Genomic DNA, 20,036 nt, shown 5'->3' on the forward strand with positions numbered 1-20,036 from the left:
ATGGTCACATGCCCAGAATGGTGGCTGTGACCAGCTGAGCATCTTCAGATGTTTTGTGTGACATACATTAATGTTCATCAGGACCCAGCTTGTGGATCCCGTGGAGGTTGAAGACGAACCCCACAGACCCCTACAGAACTGTTCCATCTGCAACCCTTGAATTACTTTGACAATTACAGAACAGACACCTATGGCGGGGGGTGGGGGGATAAGTGGACAAACAAACAAAGAAACATGTCTCTGCTGGTTGCTCTCTAACCTCTTCGATCACCTCGAAACAGGCTGACTTCTGTTTGTTGGACCTAAAATCAAACCACAATGAGTGTTCATTTCTATATTGCTAAGCTACTCCTCGTAATTCCTTCGTCTCATCCTGTTACCCGATTGCTTTCCCTTAACAATGAGAAGGCTCGCTTCATGTTGCTTTCACTGTGTTAATCGTTTTCTTTCTGACAGACTGATACTACTCTTGTAACTTGTTTTAACCATTTACACTTGAAAACGGAATCCGTCTTGTAAGCTAACTTCTTCCCTGCTGTGTGGGACTGTTGAGTAACTTTAAGTATACACACTAAAGTTAATCCAGTGTTTTGTCTTTACTTCTAGTGCCGGTGGTTTGTGTGCCTTGCTTCCCAGAAGTTTTCATGGATTTACTTTCTCCTGTTGCACTTATGCGCATAGAATCGTTTTTTCACAATATTTTCTTAGTGACTGCGCTCCTGCGCACTGAATTGTCTTTAATAACTTGTCTCTTGTCCCCGCGCTTCCGTGCCATTAATATTCGTGTTCTCGCGCTCGGGCTGTTTGTAGACATTCACTGAACACTCGTGCACGCTCACCGACAATTGCAGGGTTGAGATCTCTATCTCAGGCCGACGGTGACTCGCGCTAAGGAAGCTCTGGCCCCGAAACACAACTGCGATTCCCAAAAACACAAGATTTCGCTTCTCTCCCTGCTTTCTGGCAATATTGTTATAACGGTCTGTGCTTCCCTGATCTCAGTTGAATGAACTTTCTTCAGAGACCATTAAAATAATTCCGAAACTGGTAACTAAAGAAATAGAACTGGTACTTTAAATTCGATAACTGAAAATGAAAACTTATTTTAGGTTTATTTTCTGGATGAGTCTCAGCCTCTGGTTCTCTTAATATCCCTCTGATTATTCTTAAAACGTCTGTAAGTGGGGGGGGGGACTCTGTTTAGCTCGCGATGGGCCATACACCAATCAGAATTAAGAACTGCTCCCACCATCTTGGAATGGGATCCACCAGGCATCAATCCAGCATCCTGAAAGAGTTAGGTAAAGAATGTGTTCACAAAGTGCTCTGTCAATAACACTTTTGTTCTCACCAACCACATCTCCTGCATCCCCCAATCCTGTGAATCACTCTTCCCTGCCTTCTTCTCTGTTGAAACCTGACAGCATTGTATTGAAAGATGCACGCAGTGTTGACTCGCAGACGGTATCTTCAAGCTAAGGCTATTTATTGGTTGCAGCAAACATAAATGTAGTTATCTTAACATGTTTGTATCAGTAGCCACTGGTCATCCATCCTTTCCCTTGTCAGGTCTCTCTCTGTTTCCATGGAACACTCATCTGGCCAGCAGATGGAGGTTTCATGATGTCATGACCCCGTTTGCTCAACCAAGGAAGTGCCGGATACAACTTGCACACAAGACAGAACCAGCAGGGATTCTGGCATGTTGTACCTGAGGCTGCGCAGTTGCAACCGCTTTTGTGAAAGGGGTGGCAATACTGGAGATCTGCAGGGTGGCGAGTTGGTCACCTCTGCACACACTCGCAAGACTCTACTGATTCAGATGCCAGGGCTGAGGCTTTGTTTGCAAGATCTGTAGTACAGCATGTCTTTGGTTAAGACATCTTCTTTTTCTCATTGTCCTGATTCTTCCAAGGTCTCCCCATCCTTAACTGTTGGGTATTGCTGGATAACTCTTTCGAAGATGAGGAATTGGCAGAGGCAAGGGTATTGATTAGAACAAAAAGTAAATGACCTTAGTGGTAACATTTGTTCTGATCGATATGAGTTCTTCCCTTCATATTCCTCATCTGTTTGTCTTCCTCTCCTCAATTGCCTCAGAAGGTTCCCAGCTAGATGTGGCACAAAGTATATGGGGAAATGTGGAGTTTGGGCAGGGAGGCTCGCTTATACCCTGGGCAGTGTCACTTCTGATAGTGCTACAGATGAAACCACCCAGTGCTGTGTGCCCCTGATTATAAAACATGTTTGCATACCCAGCTTGGCTGCACATTTCAAAGATAAAGGCCCCCATTATATGTTTGTCGGTATCCCGTCGGTAATTCCGTCTGGATACCGGCAAAACAGATCTACCGTTACCAGCCCCCGATTTCCCAGAATTCTGGGATATTACAGGTGCCAGCAACGGCGGTAAGTCCCATCAGACCCCATAGGACTTCATGGGGGGTATGGCTGGTATTACGGCACCAGTAGCACCGATGCCGGTAATATAGGCTGTTTTTTGCTGGTAGGGGTCTGATCTACCACCAGATCGTGGCTGGAGGTAAATCAGTCAACCCCCACCGGCAAACTTGTAGTTTGGCAGTGCGGGCAAAGTAACAGAATTACTTCTGCTTTTTTCCTTCACTGCCAAACTTATAATGAGCCCCAAAGGCAGAGTAGGCGCATTGTATCCATCTGAGCCAATGTTCCTGTGAATTATGTAACACATTCATTTAAATGATGTGACTTTGGAGTGTGGACCTGTGTTTTGTTTATCTGCAGAGCAACACCAGGCTGCTGGATTTGGTGGACCAGTGTCGGACGATCCAGTCTGGAAATATAGCAGTAGATAAACATTCACTGCCATCCACGCTGGACCCTGAATTTGGTGATGCTGTGGACCGCTTCCGACGTGCAGTTCTCATAGAATACATGGCCATATTAAAGCTGTGTCGGAAGTACAATGTTCCTCTGTCAGAAGAATTACTTGAAAAGGGTAAGGAGAAACCGTTTTTATTTACTGTTGATTTCTCTAGGTATGCATTAAAAAAATACAACTTTTAGATGTGTCAAAGATGGCCAGAAATCCAAACATTAGAATGAAGAGGTTGGTACCAAGCAGCCTTATATCCCAACGTTGTCTGCTTGTCTGAGATTGGTCGCGTTCTGCATCCCCTTCAGCCCTCTGGCAGGTCCATGGCTGCAATACTATAAGAGAGAACTGACACCCGGTTAAGCGCTGTAGTGCTAGTGTAAGTGGGTAGCCAGTGATGTAATCGTGCACCACACCATTGTTCGCAGAAACAGAGACAAACAAATAATGCACAAATGTAATAATATTGGCAAATAATGCCATTCTATATTCTGTTTAATAAAGGATATCGTGGCCAAGGGGTGGTAGGGAAGGGCAGGAGGGGGTTCAGGTTCACCCTGAAAGTGTTTGTAAACCGCTGCTTCCTTCCGGTATGTGAGTGTATGTATTTCATTCCGTTTTCTTATGTCATGAAACCTGTAAACAATGTTAAATGTCATTGTCAAATCTCAAAGTATTACTCCACAGTGTAAAGCAAGAGGCTGCCTGCTATATTTCACTGTCCTAAAACTAAGCCTTTCATGTAAACTACCCACTTCTAACCATTGGAAAAATGAAATTTCTACAACACAAGGTTTAAAAAAACGTTGATCTTTGCCTGGGAGGAAGTGTTCCAATTGCCAGATTAGCTTTCTGCATTGATGTCTGCCACTTAAAATCATGGGGCGATGGGGAAGGGAGGTAGATGCAAAGGGATAGAGATTTCAAGACATCTTAATCCTAAAAGGGGACAGAGAGCAAGAGGTTTATAAGGGTGTGGAAGCAGCAGACTGACACACAGGTGGCATGTTTTTGGGCAAAGACTTTTATTCTTAAAGAAAAAAAGAGACAACCCTGTCTTTTCCTAACTCAAAGAGGGGCTTCACTGCCTCAACTAAACACTACGGAAAATGTCGGAATGCCTATAAATAAAGAGTCTATCGTGGAGTGTCAAAATCCTATTTCTATCCCTCAGACTTGAAGACAAACTGAAGTGGTTTACTGTCCTCTTGGTCCAGAATAATGACTCCTTTCTTCTGGACAGGCACAGTTCCATACAATTAACAGTTCAACAACGTAGGAGGAATGTCTCACCTACTCCCTGGCCTTGTTCAGGCTTCACTTGGCAGTTCAGCAAAATAGAGGGAATGCCTCCCTTCTTCCTGACCTTGTTCAGGCTTCACTTGTCAGTTCAACAAATTAGGAGGTATGTCTCCCTTTCCCTGGCCTTTCTCATGCTGGTGTTCACAGTTAGTTCCAAAATGTAGGGGAATGTCTCCCTTTCCCTGGCCTTTCTCATGCTTGTTTTTACAGTTCCACAAAGTAGGGGGAATGTCTTCCTTCTCCTGGCCTTTCTCACGCTTGTTGGGCCTCTCCACTTGCCCAGTTGGGCAGATCTGGTATACTCCCCTGCCAGGTACTGCCTTGGGTTACAGACCCTTTCAATATGCTCTCTCTTGCTCTTTATCTGAACCACTCCACTGGCTCGAGGGACAGTCCTGGAATACTCTCCTGCCAGGTACTACCTTGGGTCCCAGACACTTCAGTATGATTTCTCGTGTTTGGGTTGTCAACCCCTTTTTACTGGTTTCTTGTACTCTGGTCGCAGGCCCCTTTATATTGGCTGTTCGTTCTTGGGTCCCAGAACCCTTCACATTGGCTTTTCGTTCTCAGGTCCCAGACCCCGTTATATTAGCTTTTCGTTCTCTCGTCCCAGACCCCTTTATATTGGCTTTTCCTTCTCGGGTCCAGAGCCCTTCACATGGGTTTTTCTTGCGCCCTCAAGGTACCTTGGCCTCTCCTGTACCTTCCGTGTGAGCTCCCGTTCGCTCACCTTGACCTCAGGCTTCTGTATGTCTTCTGAGGGTTCTTCATAGTTGGTTCCTGTTTGCGTGCTGCCGTACATGATTCCCCAGTACTTCCTGGGAGCTAGATTGTGCGTACCTGCTAGACCGTTTTCCGCAGTGCTCTTCCGTGCCAGAGGCTTCAGCCTCTTCCGGCTTCGGTTCCTCCGTCTCTTCTGGAGCAGGTAGGGACACCGTAACTTCTCCAGCCACGTTCCGGTCAGCAGCTGCAGGATCATCTTTGCTGTCTGCAGTATTCTAACTTCGCTCTTGGTGCCTCCAGGGAAGGACTGACAACATGGTTAGTCCCTCTTCCATTTTTAAGTCCCTTCCCACAAAAGAACTAGTATGTTCATTACGGTTGTCTTCGGGGTTCTTCAGGGCTCCAATCCTCTTCCTCGTACCAGGATATCGAGTTGACAGTTCAGTGGAGTCAATCCTACTATTTCTCGTCCCAGTACTATGGGTACCGTGAGGCAGGCATGATATCAAGCGAGACACAGACTCAAAAGCAACAGTTTGAAAACCTTTATTATCAAACTTTGTGTGGTTGGTGTAATGCCTACATGACCCTAACTAGTGGATTGTTACCTCAACTGATGCTTCTAAGGGCCGTCAATGTCCGTAAGTCCTAATCCAAAGTTCGTCTTTGTCCAAATCTATGCTTGCTCTCACTCCTAGATCAAAATGTGATGGGGATCTTCTTAAAGGAAAAATTGTGATTCAAAAAGAAATGTTAAACACAGCTGGTTTTAGGTAGTCTTACCTAAAGGTGTAGTTCTGCCAGTTCAAAGTAGTTCAATTCAACAGGGTTGTCCTTGGAACCTTCTCACTTTTGGGTCACTTGAATCCTCTCTTGGCTATCTGGCTTCCTCCTCTCTGTTTCTTTATTGACTTTCTGAGTTTTGGGTCACTTACACCCACTCCAGTGCACTTGCTTTATCTCTCTTTATTTCCGCACCTCTAGCGTCTTTTTCTGTTACTCCGCTTTAATTCTCTTCCCGCTTTTCAGCTTTACGCTTGCTTTGCTTTGCCTTTTTCCTTTTCTTGCTTTGCTTTGCTTTTCCTGCATTCACTCTCTGAGCTGTTCACCTTTCTCAACGCTCCTGCTCCCGCACGCTACTGAGTTTCTTTCTGGCTCACGAAACTCACCATTAGTACCATTTTTATATTGCAGGTGAGAGTCAATTGGAATCAGATGTGCACAATTTGGGAAATGTGCTTGTCCTTGCCTGACTCTATTAGTAGGACAGCTCAAAGGTGCTAGATAGTAGTCCTCCCTTTGTATCCCAATGTTGTGTTTATGGGCAATCCTCATTGCTCCTCGTCACCTCTTCCTTGTCCCAGTACCTATTGGAAATGGTGAGGGGAGGTGGGGTGAGAGTGGGAATACCCCATGAAGACTGAGGGAGAGTGGGTTGGTTGGCAATTAGGAAGGGGGGAATACCATGTCTCGCCCTTGGGTCTTCTCCTCCCAATCCCCCACAATTCTCCACTCAGGTGATACTCTCTCGCTTGACCACCCCCAGGGTCAGATCCAAAAGCGATGGTCCTTCCCTGGATACCTGAATGGAAGATCCTGGGGAGCAGGTGGGAGAACACCATCAGGTTTCTCACAGTACAATTGGTCTGGCATAAGTATATAGGAAAGTGGGTAGGAATAGAGGGAGATGAGGAAGGAGGTGTGCAAGAGGTAGGTGAAGAGGGAAAATACTGCATCTGCCCATGATGTTCTCCCTGTATCCCAGAGGGGAAATCCCTCCCCATGATATCCTCCCGCTGAGTACAACCCGCAGTGGGAGTATCTGGTAGCAGCCTCGGGGAGAAGGGGCGATATCATAGGATTCGTCAGAGGGTATATATGTATTGATTACAGATGATACTGAAGGCAGTCACTGCACACAGTAGATACATTGGGAGTGTTTGAGATGCCTCCGACATGACCAAAGGTTATTCCGCAAGCAAAAGTGGTGACTGTTCATGGCCAAAGTCCCTGCCTGGTGTGCACTCTAGTTCTCTGAAAGGTGGACATCCTGCAGGATGTTGGACTGCACTTGGATTTTAGTAGTGGGTATGTATTTGTAATATTGATCGTTTAAGTGTCTTAACTGTTGTGCATATTTGTAGTGCCAAGAGAGTAAGTCTTGGCATTTGTGCACTTAACAAATACAACAAATGATGTTTTGCTACATTAGCTCTACTGTCTTATTTCAGGTGGAAGGGTTTGTACGCATTTTTAAACCCACCATAACATTGATGGTGTTTGATAAATATATCTCACTGTTCCAATCACAAGGGTGTCAGACAGTCCCTAATGATCTCTAATGAGGTTGAAACATGTATGTGCTTGTTGCATTATTGATAACTGTTATGGGTTGATAAAGCCATTTATAAAATAGCACTGCCTTATTAAACACAGAACATTTTCTGGAGCATAATGCATTCTTTTGAACTAATGAGCATACCCACAATGCATTTCTCAGTGCTCCTTGTGAAGGAAACAAATCAGAAACAGACACAGACAAATAAGATATTCCAGAGATGAATCCTTGAGCTGTTCTGCTATTCCAAAAGTCTCATTCTTCCTATGCCTGATGAAGTAATCTGAAGGCGTGCATTTGCTCGAGTGCTTTTGAGTCCAGTTGGCAGTAGGAAAGGCTCTGTGAAATCAACGTGCTTGGATATATACATCCTTTTACTGTGGATTTACCGTTAACACTTTAAAGCACATTGAGATTCACTGTGGTGTATTATTTCCTGTTTATTGATACCGGCTTCTAAGCCACACCCCCTCTGACCGCCCTACTTAAAGGACAGGGCGCGCGCACATGTGCGCATGCATTTGCTTGAGTGCAGTTGGCAGTTGAGTTGGCGAGCCGAGCCACCATCCCCTTTTCCTTTTGTAAATTCTGTGCATGTTTTGTCTGGTTTAAAAATGTAATGTAACAGGCAAGCCGAGCCTCAACTCCTCTTTGTTAATCTTGCCTATGACTGTTTGTTGGGAAAATATACCATTTACACCTGTTGACCATCATAACCATGACACACTTATATACTTTAAAAACGCATATGCCGAAATATGTACAACTAAATCTGAAGCAGTCAGAGATGGTAAAAAAAACTGTTAACAAATGGCGGCGCTAAATCATCAGCTTCCCGTTCAATAGCATTCCTGCGCAAGCAGCCAAAGTCTAGAATTGCAGATATTCACGACTTTTGTAAAGTCACTACAAACACAGAGATGACTTCAAATGTTGAGCCCGTAGGCGGCAAGCCGTCACTTGATATTTTGACCACGACTGACATTCCAGGTAACCTTTTTAGTAGAATTTTCCGGTTCAATAACAATAGACGCTACACTAGGATTTCAGCCGATAGCATGTACACCGCTATTAAATCCTATGCGAGATCTAATTACTAACATTGTTTGACGCACCGCGATCACCAATAGGATTACCCCTGGAAAAATATCCCCTGAATTCTTACCTACGCATAGAGTTACTGTGCCAATCTCTAGCACCATTCAGAGAGGAAACTTAACATCTCCAACAAATCCCAACAACAGTAACAAACCAGTTTCCGTTGAGACACAAATACATAATACAACTTTTCATGCTGCATCTGAGTATGACATGACCAAATCTGTCTCCACCTCAATATCTACTGATGAACCTCCCAATCGACACAATTCAGCAGCCGACCTAGCTCAAACAGAAGCTAGTCAAAGGGAAACAACGGACGGAAAGGACTTGACCGAAATCATGAAGCAACAATTTACCAGAGTAGCTTACCCTCATACAGCAGAATGGTGGAACCAAACACCTGATTCTAAACTAGTAATTCCCGGTGGTGTAAATCCCTTCCATCAAAGTAATTCACCACACACAGTCTCATATTTTGATCTCTGTAGAGCTGTCTGAGGCTTTGCCTCAATCTGTGGCGATTCACGCTGCATTGTCGCAGTCACCAATAATGTTTTCCTCCTCTTCCTCATCATCTTCATCTTCACCCCTATCCTTTGCTAACCCAACTACTCGTTGTCGATCCAGTCCTAACCATACAGCCCAACCTCTCTTGGAGGTAACACTGGCACCAATGAATTCTGCCCTAATATCCCTTACAAAGCTTTATGAAACATTACACGAGCAAATGACTAAAAACCTGTTACATTAGTCAATGCAGACACATGTTGTGGATATGTCTGCTAATAAAAAAGCTTTCAATCGTAGCAAACCTAGCATTAGCTGAACAGAGCCTTTTATTAATTGATTCCAATGATTCCCCAGAAGTTTTTTCGAACACTATATCTCCAGCCATTGTACAGATTGGAGATGTGGCCACTGCCTGTGCCTGTACAACAAGCGAAATCTCCAATCCTAACCAGCCGGGCCCAATATTGGACATTAATCATGGTAATTTACTTAAACTGCCGCAAGCAATATCGAATATTTCGCAAATAACTGTCTTCAAGGAAAGCACAAAGACAGCTGGGCCCTCAAGTTTGCATTATAAGATCTTTACTGGCGCTAAAAACACCAAACAATTAGCCCTATTAACAACAAAAAAAGACTAAAAACCAAAAGCCTTCGCCTAAATCCTCCCAACTGAGCTCACAAAAGTTCATTCAATCCCTCACACTTCCCAAGAAACGCACTCAGGAAACATAAAAATGAATGTCCAGAGAAAATGCTAAAATAAAGAGCGCTCGGAAAACAGCAAATACAGCTATCTTCAGTGATACTGCCGCTCTCGTAGCAACTTCAGTTCTGAATTATGAACCATTAAATGAGTTAGTATCAGACACGGAGTAAATGAATAACAATATCGACCACTCAGAAACTTCAGCTATGACCAAACCACCCTCACTACCCCTACCACATCCAGACAAACATGCCAATAATGAGTTAATTCGTTCTCCCATGGAACTCCATTATAAATGTTATACCCTTCAGCAAATAAGGAAAGATCTTGCAAATGGGGTAACCCCAAATCTAAATTCCTTATGTCGTAGACCTATAACCCTTGTGAATACTTCGACAAGGCAACTCTGCAAGTGACTCCTGACGAACAATTCCTTAATTAACACTGCTACGGTGCCATCTACGACAAATACCATCCCTGAAACAATCACAAGTTTGACTGGTAGTCGCCAGGAAGATCATACCCCAGACTATCCTAAATGATCACTCCCTAATTTTACAATGCAAGGGTGAGGACATTCCCATTTACACACCAAATAGATCCAGTATTCTGGCCAATTTTAGCAATATCGATTCATTCGATGATCTTTGCTCTTCGGACATATTCTTATTTGTATTTATATTTCCATATTTATATAGCGCACCTTGCTCATAGACATCTGGGCACATATCTTAGGTTCCCACAAGACCCAGACCGAACGCAAGGATTCCATTAGGCATTGTGTTAAATAGTCTATGGAAAGCAAAAATAACACTTTTCCGCATGGGCTTTCATTTGTTGCAAGATCACTCTCTCAAAGATAAAGCTCTTGCAACTCAAGATAATTACACCCATATTGCTGCTAAAATTGATTTGACGCAAAAAAACATGTATCAAAGGTGCATTTGAAACTTGGCGAGAGGTGATTTCTGAGCCCTCAAATATTTAACATGACCGATGACATTGATCTTACATGACATCACTAGCATCGTGGAACACGAGAGGTTTAAAACATCTACTCTCTGGCGAACACAATTCTCTCTCTGACATTCTACAAGAAACTTTGGTTAGTGACGCACCAGTGTGGCATGAACATTCATTATCCATAATACCCGCTTTAACACATGCACGCGGCAGACCCTTATCTGTTATGATGACTGCCGTCAGCATGGAAACACATTTTTCATTAGCACCATGGGCTTCCCTGAATGCATATATGCAACTTGTAAAAATAAAGTCATCATCAAGTTCCATAGCAATTATCAATCTCTACTGGAACCATGGCGGCATATTGGACTCACTCTTCCTTGCTGATTTGGACCAAATGTTGGATCTAATTACGCTTGACTCTACAATCCTCCATACCATTATAGCTGGGGATTTGAATATACATTATTTTGATTTTGATCATGAAGTACCTTGTACATCCACACACAACCAACTATGGCTAGAAATTATGGAAGAGAGAGAATTTGTCATGCTAAATGGATCCCTTAAAAATGACATCCCACCACGACCAACCTGGAAATGTGGCAACCAATCTACCATCATTGACTACATCTTTGTCTCTCACAGCATGTTAAACACCATAACAAAAATGTAAGGTTCTTCCTCAGCTACATAGTGATCAGTCTTCCCACCATGCAGTGGCGGCACGCTGAATCCTACTGCCCTGAGGACACCTATACTCCCAAACTTGAAGTCACCGGGGGCAGAATAGATTTCGATGGACAGCGTCTCGAGTGGCAGATTTAGAGCAATGTTTATATCAGGACCCATTCAATCTGAATTTAGATGTAATAAAAGAAGAGGGGCTTTATGTGGTAGCCATGTGCATATTCAAAGAATAACCATCATTAAATCAAAGGCCAACCTACCTACATAAATATATTTTTGACCAGCAAATGAAACATAAAAAAACAGAGTTCCACAGACAACAGAGGCAATTACAATATTTACCTGCCATTGCTAGGCACAGCACCACGCGAGCCCTAAAAAACAGATTTAGAAATTTAGTCAAACTTCATTGCAGCAAGATCTAGCAATCAGAACAGATGCTTTTGAACATAGCATCTAAAAATAGTGCCCACATCTGGAAATTATTTAACACGGCATGCCAAGCAGGACAAATAGCTTTTCAGATCAATTCTGTCTCAGAGGAGAATTAGGTCCAACATTATCAAGTACTTTATGCAAATTGCAATTAAAAACTAGCTTGTAGTGCATCCTGTTGGTTCGCTGAAGATAATCCAAACTTTCGATCAGGAAGATATTCTGCAGCAAATCAAAAATCAGAGCACTTCGCGTGCACCAGACACTGATGGTTTGACCAACCAAATGCTTAAACATCTGAACGAATGGGCCCGGGTTCTATGTGCCATCTTCTCCAAGGTAACTTCTCAAAGGGAGATCCCTCCCACATGGAAGAGATGAACTAGCGTGCCCATTTTTAAGAAGGGAAACCAAGAGTGTCCCACTAACTAAGGTATAATTGCTCTATTGGACATACCAAGCAGAAAATGTATAGACTGGTATTGAGAGATTTCTCAGCATGGGTCAAAGAAACTAAATTCTTTGATAAATATCTAACATGATGTATTCCTGGCATGGGGACCTCCGTTAATCTTATACTGTGGTTTCTCAAAATCCAGGGTGCTCTCACTAAACAACCATTGTATATGGCCTTTGTAGATTTTTGTGCCGCTTTTGATTCTGTATCAAAAAGCAGACTTATCGGCAAACTTGTAACAGCCAAATGTCCGGACCATATTTGAGCTCTGACTTCTCAATTCCATATAGGCACAACAGTACAAATTTGACTATCCCCCAATGGAAGGCAACTAGGCTATACCTACCTTCTGTGGTTTAAAGCAAGGATGTATAGTAGCATCATCCTTATTAAATTTTTACATTGCAGATATTGGTCATTATCTTAAAGCAGTAACATCAGATCAACCAAAATTAGGACAACATGCTCTTCCATTGGCTTTTGTGTGAAGAAGATCTGGTCTTGCTATCTAAAACACCTCTGGGTCTCCAAAAAACATATATCGGCCCTTGACCAATATGCCAATGTAAATGCTTTAACTATAAATTTGGAAAAAACATAATTTTAATCTGTGCATCCAAAGACACAGATATAATTGGCAAATGTATGGGAACAAAATAGAAGTAATAAACGAATACGCTTACCTTGGAGTTAGTACTAACAGCAGCCATGGTGATACCCCCTACATTGAACAATGTAGCAAGAAAGCCCAGATGGCTACTGCTCAAGCCACGATCATACACAGAAAATATGGTAAATTCACATATCAACCAGCCATTCAATTTTACAAGCAAAAGGCTGTCCCGGTTGTCTTTTATGGAGCAGAAACCAGGGCTCTTCAATCAATAGCGTATTGGACTAGACTAGAGGGCTACTACTGAAAATGAGTTCTTGCTCACCCCCTGACAGTTCCAATGTGCATCTTGCGTCATGAGTTGGGCTTGACTTATTTACATGCAATGTGTACATGGAAAATGCTTACCATATACAAAAGATGCATTATGAGTCAAACCGATGGATCACTACTAGGCATTTTAGCTCACCACATAGAAAATTCAACGGTCAGCAGTATAATCCTATGGAAGAATGGTATTGGGTAATATCCCCATAAATAATGTCGCCATACATATAGTTGCTGGGAAACGGTATAGGCAACATTATTTATGGGGATAATTTATGGGGTAAGTGGGACCAGGGGTGTCCCCCGCTCCTTTAAAAAAAAATATATGGGTTGCAGGGGTGCCCCTGCAGGGTCCATATGGTAATATTGCTGCAAGAAAACAGCCCCATTCTTGTATGGCAACATTTTTGCAGGGATATTATAACATGGAACGTGAAGAATTACGTCATAACCACTATGTCAGAATATGACATCATGATTGAAGTATTAATAACTGACCCGGATCGTGCCAAAAAGTAACTGTGGCTATACGACTGGATATGCACCAGGCAGCAATTTATGCAATATACACTCTTTCAAGAAAACAACTTTGAAATAAAGACCTTCAATAATCCTGAAACTTATCTCCTAAAATGTCCTTGCCCAAAATATAGTACTATGTTTCTGTGGCTAAGGGTCAACCTTTGACCTACCGGCGAAATCATTGGAAAAAGGTCAAAATCCCTAAACACCTCAAGAACATATAGATTTTGCAAAAATGACAATCAAGTCGAAATATTAAGACATCTGATTACAATATGTCCTAGCCTATTAGTAGCTCGGAAAATGTATTTGGGGAATTATCATGACTATCAGTGCATCACCCCAGACATTCTATGGCTGAGCCTATTTGATGGCAAGCGCAATTCAGTAACTTTTGCTGTAGTCAATTTCTTAATTCTTTAAAACTTAGCATTTGTTAAAGTAGCTATTTCACATGTTTACATTCGGCAAATAATGACATGGAAATACGTCATCTTAAGCCTCTGTTTGTTTTAACCCGAATGATACAAGTGTAAATGGTGGTATCATTATCCTTTTAAGATTGTAGGATTTTGCATGATGAATATATCATGAACATGTGCTATTAGATATGCGATTTATTTTGATTTTTTTAATATGTCTTTTAAACAGAATCGCATAAGTGTAAATGGTGATATCATCATCCCTTTAAGATCTCAGGATTATTATATGACGATTGTATGTTTTATGAACACATGCTTTAGATATGTTTCATTTATCTCCTGTAATATTTTAAGGATCCTAACATTTGTAAATGATGATGTCCAATAAACTGGAGCTTCTGTGATGGCATCATGTTTGACTTTTTTAAATTCAGAGAAAACCCTAGTTTGTGAAGGAAGTGGCAAGTCTTGGACAGATGATCCAGATGGGTTCTGGAGAACGTGCCCTGATCATCCAATCGTACAGATAAGGATAAACGTGAATTCCCCCTCTCCTGAGACTCGCTGCCACTACCGCCATCAACTTGGTGAAAACTCTGGGGCGGAGGTCATCCCGAATGGCAGAATTCGAAATTAATAGTGAGAATTGCCAATCGCAAACCTCAGGTACTTTCTGTGCCTGAGATGGATTGGCACATGAAAGTAAGCATCCTGAAGGTCCAATGATACCAACCAGTCCTGGAGTTGGAGAGCCTGAAGGATCTGAGAAAATGTGACCATCTTGAACTTGTCCTTCCTGAGGAACTTGTTCAAACTTCTCAAGTCCAAAATGGGTCCCAGTCCTCCGTCTTTCTTTGGAATGAGGAAATATGGGGAATACCAACCCTTGTTCCTCTCCGCTACAGGTACATGTTCTATTGCACCTTTCTGTAGCAGGAGCAGATCTGGATGTTTGACACAGTTGTATCCCGGTGTGTGATTCTGAGGTTTCCTTTGAAAAGGAAGGCAATAACTTTGGGATACTGTTTCCAGAGGCCAAGCATCTGAAGTAATGCCCCGCCATTCTTCCAGATGCTGTAAGATCCTGCCTCCCACTGGGGTCTTGTGGGTCAAAACCTCAGAGTGATTTTGCGGCAGCTGCAGCAGCGGCTGAAGGGACAGATGCTGCTGCTGGGGCAGATCTAGCACCTTTTCCTCGCCCTCGAGGAAATTTCCTTTGACCTCTCTGACTGGCCGGTCCCCTTCCCTTTCCAAATGAGAAATAAAAACGAAGGGACGACCCCTCCAGGAAGATGAGCATGTGTAGGGGCGTTGTTGAGGTTGTCTTATAGCGGCACTGAGAGAATTTGCCGCCGCTTTGGAGGTCTGCAGCTTCTCCAAACTTTCATCTGCCTTGCTGCCAAACAACCCTGAGCCGTCAAATGGCATATTAAGAAGCCTGGATTGCACATCCGGTGCAAAACCTGACTTTCTTAGCCACGCAAATCTACGTAGCACTGTGCTAGATGCCATGGACCTACTGATACTGTCAGCTGTGTCCAAACCTGATTGAAGGCATTCCCCCGAAGCCTCCTTTCCATCCCTTAGTATGGATAGGAACCCATCCCGTTCCTCACCTTCTGGGATGTGTTCAGCTGCCACTGACATGCAGTCCCACAGGGTATATATAAATCTTGCAAGTTACATTAGTGGATTTTAACGCCATGCTCCCTGACGTAAAAATATTTCTGGACCATGCATGATATATGATATGATATGGCATTTATATCGCGCCTATACACTAGTGTTTCAAGGCACGACGAGGCAAGGGAGGGGGAAACGGGAAGACAGACAACGATCCTACTAGGCCAGGTGACATTCAGATCGCATCAACCTTTTTATCATCCCTATCCGGGGAAATTGTGGGGTATGCAGCATTTCTAGTAGAGGTAGCTGCTTGAACTACCAGACTTTCTGGAGATGGGTGCTTACTTAAGTATTCTGCGTCTGAATTACAGGTTCTATATTTGGACACAAATATTGTATTTACTGCTGGAATGGATTCAGGATGTTCCCATGCAGTATTAACCTCCATTGTAAGGCTACATGAAAGGGAAGTATGGGGTCTTGCTGAGGTCCTCCTGAAAGGATATCAGTCATGTCATCATCTTGATAGACAGGTGAATTCCTACCCCATCCCATGAATTCAGTAACTCTACCCATTAACTTTCTATAGCCTGCATCAGCATGTTCTGCTGGGTCAGGTTTTTCAAATTCGTATTCTGGAGAAGTATCCAGACCACTTGCTTATTGCAAGCACTCATATAGGTCTTGTATTTTAGATTGAGGGCCAACCAACTCCTCAGGGACTTGTCTTGTACCAAATTTAACACCAGCAGGAGAAACCTCTTCATCTGCTGATGACTCTCCATATGGATGACATGGTCCTAAAGAAATCAGGTCTACTCTCAGGATGAAAAACCTTTTCAGGTGGTATAGGTTTTAAAATTGGCATAGGCATGGACGTTGCCAAAAACATTGATGGCGTCGATGCTGTAGCTACAACCTTCGATATTGTCGAGGTAGCTTTCGATGCCTTCGAAGGAATCGCCGAAGGAGTTGTCGAGACCATTGACGCCGTCGAAGGAGCCTTCGATACTGTCGATTGTACACTCGACGTGACCTTTTTAGGTTGAGTCATCAACACCTTGTGCTCGACCGCCTTCGATAGAGGCTTCAAGGACGTTTTTGATGCAGACTTTGATGACGCATGAGAGTCTGATGCCATTTTATTTACTTCTACCTCTGATTTATGCACCGGTAGGCTTTTTCCATGAGGTGTCTGGGAAGAGTCCCTGGAAGACACCCTCGTCAATTTTTTGTCAGATTTTCTTGTTTTAGCTCTTCCCCTGTCACTTTTCTTGTGAGCAGGGGCATGGTCTTCGTTAGATTTTTTGAGGGGTCCTGGGCCGCGTTCTCAAAAATCTTTGACATAGAAGCTCTAAAGGCTTTCCATTTTCTCGGGGAGTCATGTCTCGAAGGGCATGTTATAACTTCCTCAGATGACGTCGAGGAAGAAGAAGAGGGAGACCGGTGTCGTCTTTTTTTCGCTTTTTTAGAGGACGAAGAAGAGGACTTCCCAGATCTGCTCCTCGACCTAGATTTCACCACAGTCTCACAAGAACTAGTGATCAACACCATATCGAAGCTTACAGCTTCTAATTGCAAGGGAGACTCCGTCCCAGCGAAAATTGTCCAATCTTGTGCACACACTCTGACTCCCATCATAACTAAATTCATAAATGCCTCCTTCAACAAAAACTTGGTCCCATCCAGCATAAAGGAAGCTAAAAAAAAAAACACCCTCGACCCCACTGTGCCCACAACCTATAGGCCAATAACAACAGTTCCGTTCTTACTAAAAATACTTGATAAAATAGCTTACAACCAAGTCCTAGCACATTTGGAACAGAACCAACACCTTGGCACTAGACAGTCTGGTTTTCGCCCCAACCATAGTACGGTAACAGCCCTCCTGGATCTCAAAATCCAAATGGACACCATCAGAGACTCATGCATCCTCCTCCTATTGGATTTATCTGTAGCGTTCGACCTTGTGGATCACAACAAACTCTGCTCCTCTCTAGCCAAAGATTTCAATTTTTCCAAGGATGCTACCATGTGGATCAAATCCTTTCAGGCAGAACGAACATCCAGGGTGTCCATAGGCAAAGAAGCTGCAGATCCCATACCAGTCCCCATAGGCTTCCCTCAAGGTGCCTGCCTATCTCCCACATTTTATAACGCTTACACAAATCTCCTCTTCTCAGCGCTGGCTGATATGAGTGTCATCTACACTAACTTTGCAGATGACACCCAGATCCTTATCCCCCTCTCAGGCGACTACATCCAAGACACGTTGACTATCGACAAAATATACTCCATAATCCAAAACTGGATGGCTCTAAACAGTCTCTGCCTTAACAATGAGAAGATTCTCATTGTGGGCTCCCAATCCAAAATAAATGCCCTTCATCCAGACTACGGTGCCATTAACATAGATGGCACCACCATTCCGGTACTCAAACACGTAAAGACACTAGGAGTTTACCTTTACTCACACCTTTCCCTAACCAAACACATCAGCGCACTCTCATCTTAACTTCATACACCTCTAAACCTATCTCCCTCAGCCCTTGATCTTATCTAGGCTTGACTATTGCAATGCACTACTACTCGGTACCTTCATCGCCTACCTCAAGAAATTGCAACTTATGCAAAATAAAGCTCTGCAGGCTGCCCTTGGAATAAGAAAAACTGACCATATTTCCAAAACCAGAAGGGAGCACCATTGGCTACCCATCAAAGCCAGAGTCATGTTCAAAAATTACTTTCAAATGCCTCCATGAAAAAGCACCCATATACTTAAACCATGTAATTACCAAAACTAAAACCAGATCTCTAAGATCTAATAACCACTCACTATTGGCAATACCCCGCTATAAAAATACCAGAGCTGGGGGCGCTAGTTTCCAATATCTAGCCCCTAAACACTGGAACTCTCTTCTGCTCACTATCAAAAATGAGGAAACTTTTTAGAATTTCAAAAAATTGCTGAAAACTTGGCTATTTAAACAATACCAATAATAACCAGCCACCATAACATTTGTAAATGGGCCTACATTTATGTATATAGTTCTGCTTTGTTAACAACCGTAATCACATGTTTTACTTTATGCCATGTATCTTTTTCCTATATAACTGCCCCCTAATGGCTTCATTAATGTATGCATTCTCAAGCTGTCAGTAACCTTGCTGTGATACCTAAGGGTCTGGGCGAGTAACAAATGCAATAAAATAAGTACCCAAGAGCCTACGGCCTGGCCACAGCCTTGTTTTAGAGAGGGCATGTAGACATTGGCAGATGGAAGGAATTTGTATGGAGGTACTCACAGATAGTTAATTGGTGGCGGCGACTATTATTTTTCGGTGAGTGCAGGCAGACTCCATTGGGGATGTGGAGTGCATTGGAGACAATATGAGGGTATTTGCAGTCGGGCTGCCATATTGGCTTGTGCCTGCAAAACCTATATTGCCTTGTGTACATGGGTATGGCCCTTGGCTGTGACAGTGGAGGCACTGGTTGCCTTGTTTGAGTATGTTGTTGCATCTATACGTACTTGTAGGCAGTAAGTTGTACATTTTCCTTGTGCTATACAATACACTTGTAAATATGTAAGTGTTGTAAGATGCGCCCCTTTGCAGAATTAAAGTGGAGGACATGTTCCAAGTCGTAAAGGGGAATTGCAGAGATGAGACATCAGGTTCGGTTCAGGGAGTGCAGTTAGAAAGTGGGAAATGCAAGGCTTGTTTTAGTACGTAACGTTTGCGACATGGCTCTTCTACGCAGATACTAACACATAAACAGTTGTGGGGTAAGTGCGCAGGGGACAACCTTGAGAGGCTATTGGGGTTGGAGAGTGCATTGCAGATGGTGTAGGGATTGCTCTAATTGGTTTAACATGTTGTGTTGTGAGTGGCAAGCGCGTACTGCCGTGTATGGATGGCCATTGTTCGGAAGTAGGTTTAACAATGTCCCCTTCTTTGGGTCAGTTCTTACACTGATACGTAAGTCTACCGTACAGGGCTGGAAATACTGAAAATATGTATGTGAAGTGTGGGTGCTCACTGTCACAGCATGATTGTAGGGGACATTTTGCAGGTGACATACCAGTACAGGTGGTGTGAAGTGACAGCACGTGAATATGGTGACCGTTATTGACCTTGTTGTTATTCACATACTGAGACAACACAATTAATGTACAGTATGGTACACCTCTCATAACACCTAGTACGGTGAGAGAGAAGGGAGGTAGTGCAACATGACCCCAGTTAATAAGTATTACATATGAACACTCTAGAGAATGTGAATTCGAACACACATACATTTACAGTCGGCAACATGATGAACGCCGTTAAGTGGAGCTATATACAGGATGGCAGGCTATCTGACTGATACCTTTGTTTGGCATACTTGTTTAGATGGCGAATGGAAGCCCTTGGAGCTTGAAGTGTGTGCATTTGTACT

General features: G+C 43.2%; 1 protein-coding gene across 4 annotated transcripts in view; it reads left to right on the forward strand.

Annotated features, from left to right (window-relative positions):
- Window positions 1–20,036, forward strand: part of EFCAB12 (EF-hand calcium binding domain 12) — a 921,238-nt gene that overhangs the window by 556,639 nt on the left and 344,563 nt on the right. For all 4 annotated transcript variants that reach the window (XM_069643454.1, XM_069643453.1, XM_069643455.1 and 1 more), the window contains one exon: window positions 2,764–2,977. In XM_069643454.1, the coding sequence (XP_069499555.1) occupies window positions 2,764–2,977 (214 nt within the window). The remainder of the gene's footprint in view (window positions 1–2,763; window positions 2,978–20,036) is intronic.

The sequence above is a fragment of the Ambystoma mexicanum genome, chromosome 2p, assembly GCF_040938575.1.
Source record: "Ambystoma mexicanum isolate Mex_15411 chromosome 2p, UKY_AmexF1_1, whole genome shotgun sequence".
NCBI classification, from domain to species: domain Eukaryota; kingdom Metazoa; phylum Chordata; class Amphibia; order Caudata; family Ambystomatidae; genus Ambystoma; species Ambystoma mexicanum.